Here is a 12,662-nt window from a genome sequence, read left to right as displayed (position 1 = left end):
TGTCTAGGCTCCCCAAGCCCCCTACAGACTCCTCCCTCATGTCCTAACCCCAGATGAACCTTTATCTGAAGGAGATATTTAAATAGTCTGAGTATTTTACCAGACTGCCTCCACGTCCACCCCTATACACAGTATATGCCATGAGCTCTGCAGCTATGATTTGATCATACAAGCAAAGTCCTAAGCAACTCAGGAAATAGTGGCTTATTCTCCTTTGTATGAGTTCACAGGCTAATTTCAAACCAGGTGTCTAGGCCTAAACTTTCTAACAATAATCTAACTTCCCAATCCCTCTGGGAAATGACTGCAAATATGTGTGTGTGTGTGTGTGTGTGTGTGTGTGTGTGTGTGTGTGTGTATATATATATATATAGTTTCTATTTGGGGTGTTGGAAAGTTCTAAAATTAGAATGTGATGATGGCTGCACAACTCTATAAATATACTAAAATCACTGAATTGTATACTTTAAAATTGGTAAATTTTATAGTATATAAAATATGTCTCAATAAAGCTATGAAAATTTTTGTTTGAAAGAACAAGAATAGCTATCAAAACCTGAAAGAGAGGATTGGGAGTGGGGGAAGGCTAGCCCTATCAGATATTAATGCATATTATAAAACCCTATAACAAAAACAGAGTGGTACTGGGGCGCCTGGGTGGCACAGTCGTTAAGCATCTGCCTTCGGCTCAGGGCGTGATCCCAGCGTTCTGGGATCGAGCCCCACATCAGGCTCTTCCGCTGGGAGCCTGCTTCTTCCTCTCCCACTCCCCCTGCCTGTGTTCCCTCTCTCGCTGGCTGTCTCTGTCAAATAAATAAATAAAATCTTAAAAAAAAAAAAAACAGTGGTATTGGTGGGCAAAAGATAAAATTCAGTTATGTATGGAAATATGGCGGCATCTCAAGTTGGGTAAAGGGACAAACATTTGAAGGAGAAGTGTTGGGGTAACTGGATGGTTATTTGACAAAAGATAAAACTGGTTCCATTCCTCAAGGTTAATATAGGATAAATTACAACTAAGACAGAAATTTAATGTTAAAAATGAAACCATACAAATATGAAATGTGGGTAAATTCTTCTATAATCTAGAAGCTGGGCAAACTTTCCTAAGACTCAAGACCAGGAGCCCGTTGTAAAAGATTAACATATTTGCATTTTAAAAATAACACAAGTGGTGCCTGGGTGACTAAGCTGGTTGAGTGTCTGACTCTTGATCTCAGCTCAGGTCTTGATCTGATAGGGCTAGCCTTGTGAGTTGTGAATTCAAGCCCCACACTGGGCTCCACGCTGGGTGTGGGGTTTACTTAAATAAATAATAAAAATAAAAATTAAAAAAACACAGTAAATAAAATTAAAATGATGAAGTATTAGAAAGTGCTTGTAATATATCACAAATGGTTAAACATACCTAATAAATAAAGGGCTTCTAAAAATAGAAAAGAAAATTACCAACAAGCTACTAGGAAAAATGAGCTAAAGATAAACAGTTTATAGAAGAGCTCTTCCATATAAGAAAAGATGCTCAATTTGCTCATATAAAGAAACTACATACCGAAACTACAACAGGAAACCATTCCTCACCTATCTAGTACAACCTGAAAAATCTAACATACTTTATTGATGAGGCTGTGGGAAAAGAGACATCATATATTGCTGGCACAACCCTTATTGATGGGTATTTATAGTATCTAGCAAAAATACAATTCATTTAACCTCTGACCTAGCAATCCCACTTCTAGAAATCCAAAGGTCTACTAGTAAAAACATGAAAAGACTTCTACATAAGGTTATTCACTACAGCACTATTTATAACAACAAAAGAATGCAAGCAATTCTAATGTCCATCAACAGAGGACCTGGCTGATTAAACTGTGGCCCATCCACAAAATGGAGTTCTATGCAGCTGTTAAAAAGGAATGAAGAATATATCGACTCCTATGGTGAGATCACCAGGATATACTGTTAAGTGGGGGGTGGGTGGGGGTGAGGAAGTATACAGTATGGTCTTTATGTATTGAGGGTGAAAGATGAGGGACAAGAGATAGGTATCTGATTATAATTTTAAAGAATTAAAGAATAAACTAAGAACTTTTTAAAATTGTGACTTAAGGGTTGCCTGGATGGCTTAGTTGGAAGAGCATGCAACTCTTGATCTCAGGTCATGAGTTTGAAATGAATAAACTTTAAAACTGTTACTTAAAAGGCTAGGATGGGAACAGGATGGACAGAGCAGATGATACTTGGCTAGAAGCTGGACTTCTCTGAATATACATTGTGTTTTGTTGATTTTGACTTTAGGTTTATATATAATAATAAAAGTCATAATGGGGGTAAAAAGCAATCCCTAAAATCTAAAAGCATCATGAATCAAATAGACCGGTGTTTCCAGCTGATAGCATCAGCACACAGGATTATTCTACATGTCTTTAAAACATGGTGATTTGATTTTAGATCCTTATTATGATATACCTTAAATAAAGAACTGGTTTTAAAAAAAAAAAAAAAAAAGACAATAGTGTTGGTATTGTTCTGTTATGTGTGTATTGTGCAATTAAAAAAGAAAACAATTACTTTGGTGTCTTTGAGCACAGAAAAATAAAATACAGATGTAAGACCAATGAAGTACAGTAAAAATCCTTTAGCCTGAATTTAAGTTGGAAGTAATAGTACGTGTTCACGATTTTTTGTATCTTTAAAAGCATATTATTCTACCTGAAAGCCTTACCTTGTAAAACAAAAACAACCAAAAATAAAAAAACAAAAAGCATATCTATTTCTTAGTTTTATTCACTGAAAAGCCCTAGAAATAATGACAAACCAAGGAGCAATGATCACGCCTCAGTCTCTAAATGCCACATCCAATTAAAAGGAACCAGAGCTCCGTGAAAAAACGACAGGTTCCAAGTCAGGGGGAGGAAAAGAACAAGATGGGCCTGGAACATCTTGTCATACAGAGAACAAGGAGCAATCAAAAGCTCCAGATTTACATCAAAAGAAATTTGGATTAAACTTGAAGTTTGAAATGGGAAAATGTGAACATCAATAAACATAATAACTGCACTGGGCCGAAGCATATTAAATGAGTTTTAACTCATGAGCTCATTATGATACTTTGAACATATATATAAATCATCTTTGGAAGATGCTAGTGAACCAAATCATTTTTAAAAACAGTAAATGAAGGGAAGGACTTGTTTACCCTAGCTTGCTTGCTTTCTTTCTTTCTTTCTTTCTTTCTTTCTTTCTTTCTTTCTTTCTTTCTTTCTTTCTTTTTCTTTAAGAGTTATTTATTTATTTGGGTGGGTGGAGAGAACACGTGCACAAGTTAGAGGAAGCGTGCACAAGTTAGAGGAAGCGGGAGAGAGAGAATCCTAAACAGACTCCCCACTGAGTGCAGAGCCCAATGAAGGACTCCATCCCAGGACCATGAGATTGTGACCAGAGCCAAAATCAAGGGTTGGACACTTAATCGACTGAGCCACCCAGACACCCCTCTTTTTAAGATTTTATTTTTAACTAATCTCTACACCTAACATGGGGCTCAAACTGACAACCCTGAGATCAAGAGTCACATGTTCCACCAACTAAGCCAGCCAGGCACCCCTATCCTAGCTTTCTTAAACAGACTGCGTATCAAGGTAATGAAATAATTGATAAGGTGCAAGTTCCTTTTATAGAAGTATTTTAGCTAATAAATGAAGGAATTATAAAATCAGATTACTTGCAAACCCTAAAGAACTAATGGATCCAGGCAATTATCATCAATGATTGCTCACGTCATAGAGAGAGAACCAAATACTATGCGTCTCCTGATGGAAATACATAATAGCATATATAAAGTATCCTTACATTACCTATGCTTCTGGCCCTGTAATCACACTTGAATTAGAACAAACTTCTAGATCTAATTAGAAATCAATAGGAAAAATAACAAAGGAAAATTCTAGACAATACCCAATGGATGCAATCAGAAAGTTCAGGTAAATTTTACAGAATAACCCCATTTCTTCAATAAATAAATGACTACGGAAAAAAAGGCACATGGCAGACTTACAGATAAAAATAGAGACATCACATGCCCTGATTTGCCTGCGTGAGTTGTGGTTTATGCCGTTGTCCCAATGTTAATTATTAAAAGTAACCCTTTTGACGCTCCACAGTCACCTCAATTAAAGAAACGTAAAAAAAGGAAAAACTTAAGACATAAAGAACCATTGTAATGTATGGGCATTATTTAGATTCTGCTTCAAACAAATACTTAAAAAAAAATGAATTTCAGACAGTTGGGAAAATCTCAATACTAAAGTATGTGTTGATACTAAAATAATGTCTATTTTTTCCCCCAAAAACTAGAATAATAATATATTTTAATATGTAAAAATATCTTCTAGTGATATACTCTGAGATATTTACAGTTGAAGTGGCAGGATGTCTGGGACTTGCTTCATGGTGTGGGAAAGAAAGAGGCTGAAGAGGGTAGGGTTTGAGGATGGATGGTCAAAAAAAACCTGACCATCCATTGATAATTTTGAAACTAAATGACCAGATTCATTATACTCATCTCTCTGCTTTCAAATATGCTTGGAAGTTTTCATCATAAACAGAATACATATTGGTTAGGATGTTAGAGAAAGGGGAACTCTCATGAACTATTGGTGGGAATGTTAACTGGTGCAACCACTGTGGAAAACACTGTGGAGTTTCCTTAAAAGATTAAAAATAGAAATGTCAATATGATCCAGTGATTCCACTATTGGGTATTTACCCAAAGAAAACAAAAACACTAATTCAAAAAGAAACATGCCCCCTTCGTTTACTGCAGCATTATTTATAATAGCCAAGATATGGAAGCTACCCAAGTATCCATCAATAGACGAATGGATAAAAAAAAAATATGTGGTGTGTATGTGTACAAAGAAACACAAACATACATGCACACAATGGAATATCATTCCGCCATTAAAAAAGAATGAAATCTTGCCATGTGACAACATGGATGGACCTAGAGGTTATTATGCTAAGTGAAGTAAGTAGACAGACTAGTATCTAAAGATTTCACTTAAATATGGAATCTAAAGAACAATACAAACAAAAATACAGATTATTAAATACAGAGAACTGGTGGCTGGCAGAGGGGAGGCATGGATGGTGATGGGTGAAATAGGTGAAGGGGGTTAAATAGTTGACAAACTTCCAGTTATAAAATAAGTCACAGAGATTTAAAAAAAAAAGTACAGCATAAGGAATATAGTCAATAATACTGTAATAACACTGTATAGTCACAAATGGGGAGTATACTTATTGTGGTAAAAACTGAGTTATGCATAGAATTATCAAAACACTATGCTGTACACCTCAAACTAATATAGCATTGCATGTCAACTCTGCTTCAATAATAATTTTTTTAAGGGGCTCCTGGGGGGCTCCGTTGGTTAAGCCTCTGCCTTTGGCTCAGGTCATGATCTCAGGGTCTTGGAACCAAGACCAGTGTTGGGCTCCCTGCTCAGTGGGGAGTCTGCTTCTCCCTCTTCCCTCTACTTGAGCTCTCTCTCTCAAATAAATAAAGGCTTTAAAAGAAAAAAATCTTTAGGATGCCTGGGTGGCTCAGTTGGTTAAGCGGCTGCCTTTGGTTCGGGTCATGATCCCAGAGTCCTGGATGGAGTCCAGCATTGGGTTCCTTGCTCTGCAGGGAGCCTGCTTCTGCCTGCTCTGCCTGCCGCTCCCCCTGCTTCTGCTCTCTCTGACAAATAAATAAATAAAATCTTAAAAAATAATAATAAAATAAAATAAAATCTTTTTAAAAAAAGATTTTATTTATTTGAGAGAGAGAGAGGGAGAGAGAGAGAAAGAATGAGCAGGGAGGAGGGGCAAAAGGAGAGGGAGAAGTAGACTCCCCGCTGAGCAAGGAGCCCGATGTGGGGCTCGGTCCCAGGACCCTGAGATTATGACCTGAGCCAAACGCAGAGGGTTAACCAACTGAGCCACCCAGGCACCCCACAAATAAATAAAATCTTAAAAAAATATATTTTTTTAAGCAGAATAAATTTTTGGGTGAGTGGGTGGGTAAGCAGGTAGGCATGTAGGCAGGCAAGCAGACAGACACAAAGGCCAGCTGACAGATGGATGAGGCAGATGTGTATGTACATGTTTACAGTCCTTTATGCACAATTATGAAACCTAAAAGGCTTTAAAAAATGTTGGCAACCTGATATAAATGACGATAGTCAACCTGAACTGAACTGATGTGATAAAATATCCATGCATTCATTGCAGATATATGTAATTTGATTCTGGGATCCTGCCTCAAATTATATTTGGAATTGTACTTAACTTCTAAAAATCCAAAAAATTTTTAATTCCACAATACATCTGTCCCCACAAGTTAAGATGAGGGATTCTGTGGAATTGTATTACCATGCAAAGGGTCCAAATATTAAATAAATAAAGCATGCTACAAAATACTATACACTGCACGGTTCTATTTAGTGAGCACATCATCATTAACGAATGTGAGTATTCAAAAATGGGGAAAATTTAAAGTTTTTAAAAAGTAGCTTCTGCTGTTAAAGAAGAGCAGCATAGGGACTTTCATTTTACCGCTTTATATATCTGAATTTTTCCATATTTTGCCAGCATGTATTACTTTTTAATTTAAAAAGTCACAATTTTATAATAAAGACCAAAAAAGACTCTTTATAATACATATTAAAATATACAGAATTTTTCTAAATGAGGGAACAATATTGAGGTAAGAGTATTAGTGCACCCCTCTACTAACTAAACAAGCATGGCTGACAAAATAGCAACTTACATAACTATTTCTTTTTCTTTTTTTTATAAAGATTTTATTTATTTATTTGACAGAGAGAGAAACAGCCAGCGAGAGAGGGAACACAAGCAGGGAAGTGGGAGAGGAAGAAGCAGGCTCCCAGCAGAGGAGCCTGACGTGGGGCTCAATCCCAGAACACCGGGATCACGCCCTAAACCGAAGGCAGACGCTTAACGACTGAGCCACCCAGGCGCCCCTACATAACTCTTTCTAATAGCACATCCCAAATTACATTCCCGAACTTAAAAAAGATGTTCTGAGCATATAATATGTGAACAATATTTTAAATATCAAAACTGTGTAGGGAAAATGACAAAAATAGTAAACAGAAAAACTTTCCCTCTTCTTTTTATGCATTTTCAAATTCAAATGTTCATGGATTTTTTCCCCCCTAAATAATTAAAATCGGATTTCACTGGCCAGTTTCCTCTTTTGGAAAATGTAGATAATAAGAGATAATAACAACTTCTAGAGGGTTGTTGTGAAAATTAAATGGATAAAAAGTGTAAAAGTCTTGCTCTCATGAATGCTGGCACTTGCCAAATACTCGATAAACATTATTGCTTTTATTACAATATTGTTATTGTTCCTCTTAGTCAAAAGCCTGCTCCTGCCCATTAGCTGCTCCATAGAAGAAGTTCTGAAATGTTAACTGCAATGTTTTCTATATGACATGGAACAGCCAGGCCTCAGTTAGTTTTGGTCTATGTTAACCTGGTAATGAGATTTTGGGGGGAAACTCCATTTAGTTTTTTATTCCAAATGAAACTTTTTAAACTTGAAAACAAACTTTTTATCTTTGTAAAAATTAAGTCAATAATACACTGTGTTTTGGATTGTGTTTATAACAAATCTCTTTTTAATAAAATACAAATATGTCTTAATGAAAAGTGTCATATAAATGCCAATTGCATTGTTACTAAATACCAATGGTTTGATTAATCTATAAAAGGGAAAGTTTAGGTTTTTTAAAAGATTTTATTTATTTGAGAGAGAGAGAGAGAGCGCACGCGCACGCACTTGTGCACAAGCAGAGGGGCGGGGAGGAGGAAGAGGGAGACTCCCTGTGGAGCCTGGAGCCCTACTCAGGGCTTGATCCCAGGACCCCAGGATCATGACCTGAGTCGAAGGCAGATGCTTAACCAACTGAGCCACCCAGGCGCCCTGAAAGTTTGGTATCTTTTTAGCAACAGGGTGCCTTAGGCTTTCTAGCATGAGTATATTTTCAAATTGTAATCATGCACAGAAGAAATATTACAATAAAGTCTTAAAATCATAATGACTTAATAGATAATTTAAGCACAGTAGAGTTCATTTTAAAACATAACCTTGGCTACAACTAATATAGTTCTAACCTAATATAAAGAATATTAAGCTACATACTTATTTTTTATATCCATTACTTACCCTTTTTCATATGTAAATTCATCTTTCAGGGAATTAGCTGATGATTCCCCAATAAAGACAGATGGAATGTCAATTTTCTTTAGCACATCAACTGTATAAAATAATGATAAAATTATTCTTAAAATCCCATACTCCACGTACAATCAACTTTACTTTCTTCACAATAGCAACAAATGCAGCTGGAAACAATTACAATCAATTCAAATCGGTTGATTTTCCTGATTGCAGATTTACACCATCATCAATCACAGTGGTTGAGAAATACTATTATACTTACAATAACAAAAGCTAACCTTTTGCATACATACTATCTCAATAGTCCTATGAAGATTAGATACAATTATTTTTAATATTTCCTTTTGATTTATTCCTCTATAGACATAATTAACTCTTAGAAAAGGAAGAGGAAGAAATTTTAAGTTTTCTTTCCATATATAACTTAAATGAAAAAGTGAAAAAGCCTTTTTTACATACCCATTCCCAGGAGACTAGTATAAGCCAAAGAATGTAAGAAAAGACCACTTTACAGAAGTCTCAAAAATGATACCACATATCTATGGCTTTCCAGAGTAAAGGGCTGACAGAAGTTGAGAAAGGGCACAGAATAGGAAAAGCGGGTAAATTTCTACTTCCTCCTAAGCCTGGAGTTCATGGTAAAGCTCTGTTTTGTTTGGTGTCTTAAGAAATTGGACTCTTATACCTATTTACAAAACCAAAATCAAATGCCAACAAAAGAGAAGTTGGTAAAAATTACCCATTACTCAGGAAGATCCTCTTAAATTTACAATAGAAAAAGGAGACTTATTTTTAGCTGTGAGTTAATTTAATCAATTGGGCTTTAGAGACGTCCATTTATTTTCATTACATTTTTCACAACAACTTTGTTCTACATTTCTTTTTTTAAAAACGCAAATTTGTTATTTAAAAGGGGGAGGATACAAGAAGAAAACCAAACACAACCATTATCCTTCCCACCCAAAGACAAAGGTTTTGTTTGAAGGAATAAACAGTTCTATGAGTTTCAACACATACAGTTATGTAACCACCACCACCACAATCAAGATACAGGCTGTTCTATCACCCCAAAAATTCACTTGTACCCCCACTTTATTTTCAACTCCTCCCCTCCAACCTAAGCAACTGCAGATGTGTTGAAATCCTTGTAAAAACAAGTTTTGGGTTTTTTTTTTTTTTTAAGATTTTATTTATTTATTTGACAGAGAGAGAGAGACAGCCAGCGAGAGAGGGAACACAAGCAGGGGGAGTGGGAGAGGAAGAAGCAGGCTCCTAGCGGAGGAGCCTGATGCAGGGCTCGATCCCAGAACACCGGGATCACGCCCTGAGCCGCAGGCAGAAGCTTAACGACCAAGCCACCCAGGCGCCCTGGGCGGGTTTTTTTTTTTTTTTAAACACTAGCAGGACTCACTTCTTAATTTTTTAAAAGATTTCATTTATTTATTTTAAAGACAGGGAGAGAAAGAGAGCATGAGCGGGGTGGAGGGCCAGAAGAGGGGACAGAGGGTGGGGGATTGGGATAGGCCAGTGATGGGTATTAAGGAGGGCACGTATTGCATGGTGCACTGGGTGTTATACGCAAGTAATGAATCATGGAACTTTACATCAAAAACTTGGGATGTACTGTATGGTGACTAACATAACATAATAAAAAATTATTATAAAAAAAAAAAGAGGAGGGGACAGAGGGAGAGGGAGAAGCAGACTCCCTGCTGAGCAGGGAGCCCAATGCAGGACTCGATCTCAGGACCCTGAGATCATGACCTGCGCCGAAGGCAGACATTTAACTGACTGAGCCACCCAGGCGCCCCATAAAAACAAGTTTTAGAGTTATAAAATCTTGGTATCCTTGGTAGAGTACATTTTTTTCACTTCTAGATTGTTTTATGTAAATATAATCATTCATTCTGCTCATTTGCTCCCTTCCTCCCTCTCTTCCCATCCCTGCCCCTGTTTCACATAAACACACCCCATATAAGCCCCAGGAGGGCAGGAACAAACATGGTTGGTAAAGAAATATTTAATCACTATTGTTGTATCAGTGGGATCAATAAAAATTTTATATTTTTATATCAATGGGACCATATAATAATGGAAAAAAAGTATAAGGTGTTTTCCACTTAATGATACACCTCGGATATCCTGTCATGTCAACAATTATTGGAAGTAACAATACTTCCTTGAGTTATGATATCTGAAGAGATGTAAAAATTTCCTCCCCTTAGTCAGAAGAAGGGGAGAAGTGTATGCAAATATGAAATGCCATCTTGGAGACTTTGCAATATTATTTATCTACTGAAAACAAAACCAAACATGTTCTAGTTCTCAAAATACTTTAAAAAACACTAAATTTTAGTTCTGCTCCACAAAACAACTCTGAAATATACATTGCCAATAGAATGGTCATGATATCATAGACAAATTAACAATTTAGATGGCCAACCCCAACCTCTCCAGATTCATATATCCAACTGCCTGTTCAATATCTCCACTTGATTGCCTAATAGATGTTTTAAACTTAATGTTTCTCAAATGGGACTCTCACTGTCTTTTTCCTCTCAATCAGGGCTACTCCTTGTCTTTCTCCTCTCTGTAAACAGCATCCTGTGTTCACCTAGTTTCTCAGGCTGTACACCTTGGAATCATTCTTGACTCCTCCCTTTCCTTATTTATTCTATCAAATCCTATCAACTTCAAAACAGAGCCATAATTCCATCACTTCCCATCACAATCACTGCTAATATTCCAGATCACCACACCTCTGGCCTGGCTACTGCAGCAATGTTCTGACTTGTCTCTCTGTTGGCAATCCTGCCCACCTTTCACCTTCAATATATTCTCCAAAGAACAGCCAAAGTGATCCTTTTAAAATAAAAGATCACCTCACATATCTGTTTAAAAGCTGCACATAACAAATACCAAAGTCCTATAAATACCCAACATGATCTCGCTACTGGCCCCTTCTCTAACCTCATCCTCTGCCACTCTCTCTGCCTTGCTCACTATACTCCAGCCACTGTGGAGTATTGTGGAGTATAGTGGAGTATAGTGAAACACTGAATATGCTTTATCTTTGAGCTTTGCATTTGCTTGCTGTTCCCTTTCCTTGGAACACCGCTCCAGAAATCTGCATGGCTCAGTCTCTCGCTGTAGACCTATGTTTAAATGTCAAAGCCTCATAGAAGCCTTCTCTGACCATCCCATCTAAAATGGCCACCCTCCTCTCACCCCTGCCACTCTATATCCCTTCAGCCTGACGTGATTTTTTTTTTTAAGATTTTCTTTATTTATTTGAGATAGAGAAAATGAGAGAGAGCACGAGAGAGGGGAAGGTCAGAGGGAGAAGCAGACTCCCCAATGAGCAGGGAGCCCGATGCAGGACTGGATCCTGACCTAAGCCGAAGGCAGTCACTTAACCAACTGAGCCACCCAAGCCCCCTGACAAAACACTTATCACTACTTGACATACAGCATATCTCTTTGATTATGTGTTCATTTCCTCTCTCCCACCTTAGAATGTAATAATAGCAGTAGTAATAGCTGAGTAGCCATAAATGATTATTAATGCAGCTATTATATATGATAAATACATGATAATATGATTATTAGATAATAGCTAAGTAACCACTAAGAAATAGGCAGTCTTCTAGAAGCTTTCTATGTCTGAATTCATTCAATCCTCAAAAACAACCCAACGAGTTAAGTGCTATTGTCATTCCCATTTTACAGATCAGAAAGGTGAGGCCTACAGAGTCAAGGTAACATTCCCAAGGTCACACAGCTAGCAGGTGATCCAGCTGCGATTCCAACCTTAGCAGGCAGTACCCAGAAGCCACACTGTTAACTACTGCATTCCGCTACTGCACTGAAAGATACGAGAGCAGAGCCTTAAACTGTTTCATTCCCTGCTGTAGCCATGGTGCCTAAAATAGTACCTGATGAAGAGTAGGCTGTCAAAAACTACTGTTGAAGGAAGACGGCAAGGAAAAAAAGAGAACAAACAAACGCAGACATATTGATAACCTGTTCTGGTTATACAATTAGGAATTTGCACAGCTTAGACTCAAACTTGAGGCTCTGTCTCCTAATCTAGGCTCTTGCAACTCTGCCATGGCATGGGTTTTCCCATATACCTGCTCTCGTATGATCTTCACAACCTTGTGAGGTCAAATAAAAACTAAAACTATTCACACCTTTAAGGTTAAGTAACTTTTCCAAAGGCACAGGCTAGTTCATATATTAACTAACCTAGAAGAATAAACCCACATTTCCTGGTTCTAAAGCTGGTGTTTTCCCCATTACATTCGGCTACCTCCTGAAGATGACAAATACTATTGGCTCATTGAGTTAACCCATCCTATGTCCTAGCTGAAATAAAAAGAGACCAATTCCTTGTGTGAAATGTTGGCAG

The 12,662-nt window shown here is 37.2% G+C and overlaps 1 protein-coding gene across 5 annotated transcripts in view; it reads right to left on the bottom strand.

Annotated features, from left to right (window-relative positions):
- Nucleotides 1–12,662, bottom strand: part of RNF13 (ring finger protein 13) — a 165,790-nt gene that overhangs the window by 56,206 nt on the left and 96,922 nt on the right. For 4 of the 5 annotated variants that reach the window (XM_045812813.2, XM_045812806.2, XM_045812820.2 and 1 more), the window contains one exon: nt 8,237–8,327. The exons of the other annotated variant lie outside the window; for it this stretch is intronic. In XM_045812813.2, the coding sequence (XP_045668769.1) occupies nt 8,237–8,327 (91 nt within the window). The remainder of the gene's footprint in view (nt 1–8,236; nt 8,328–12,662) is intronic. 5 annotated transcript variants of the gene reach the window in all.

The sequence above is a fragment of the Ursus americanus genome, chromosome 20 (genome assembly GCF_024610735.1).
Source record: "Ursus americanus isolate L20-20 chromosome 20, mUrsAme1.1.p, whole genome shotgun sequence".
Lineage (NCBI taxonomy): Eukaryota > Metazoa > Chordata > Mammalia > Carnivora > Ursidae > Ursus > Ursus americanus.
This window is presented reverse-complemented; position numbering and strand designations above follow the sequence as displayed.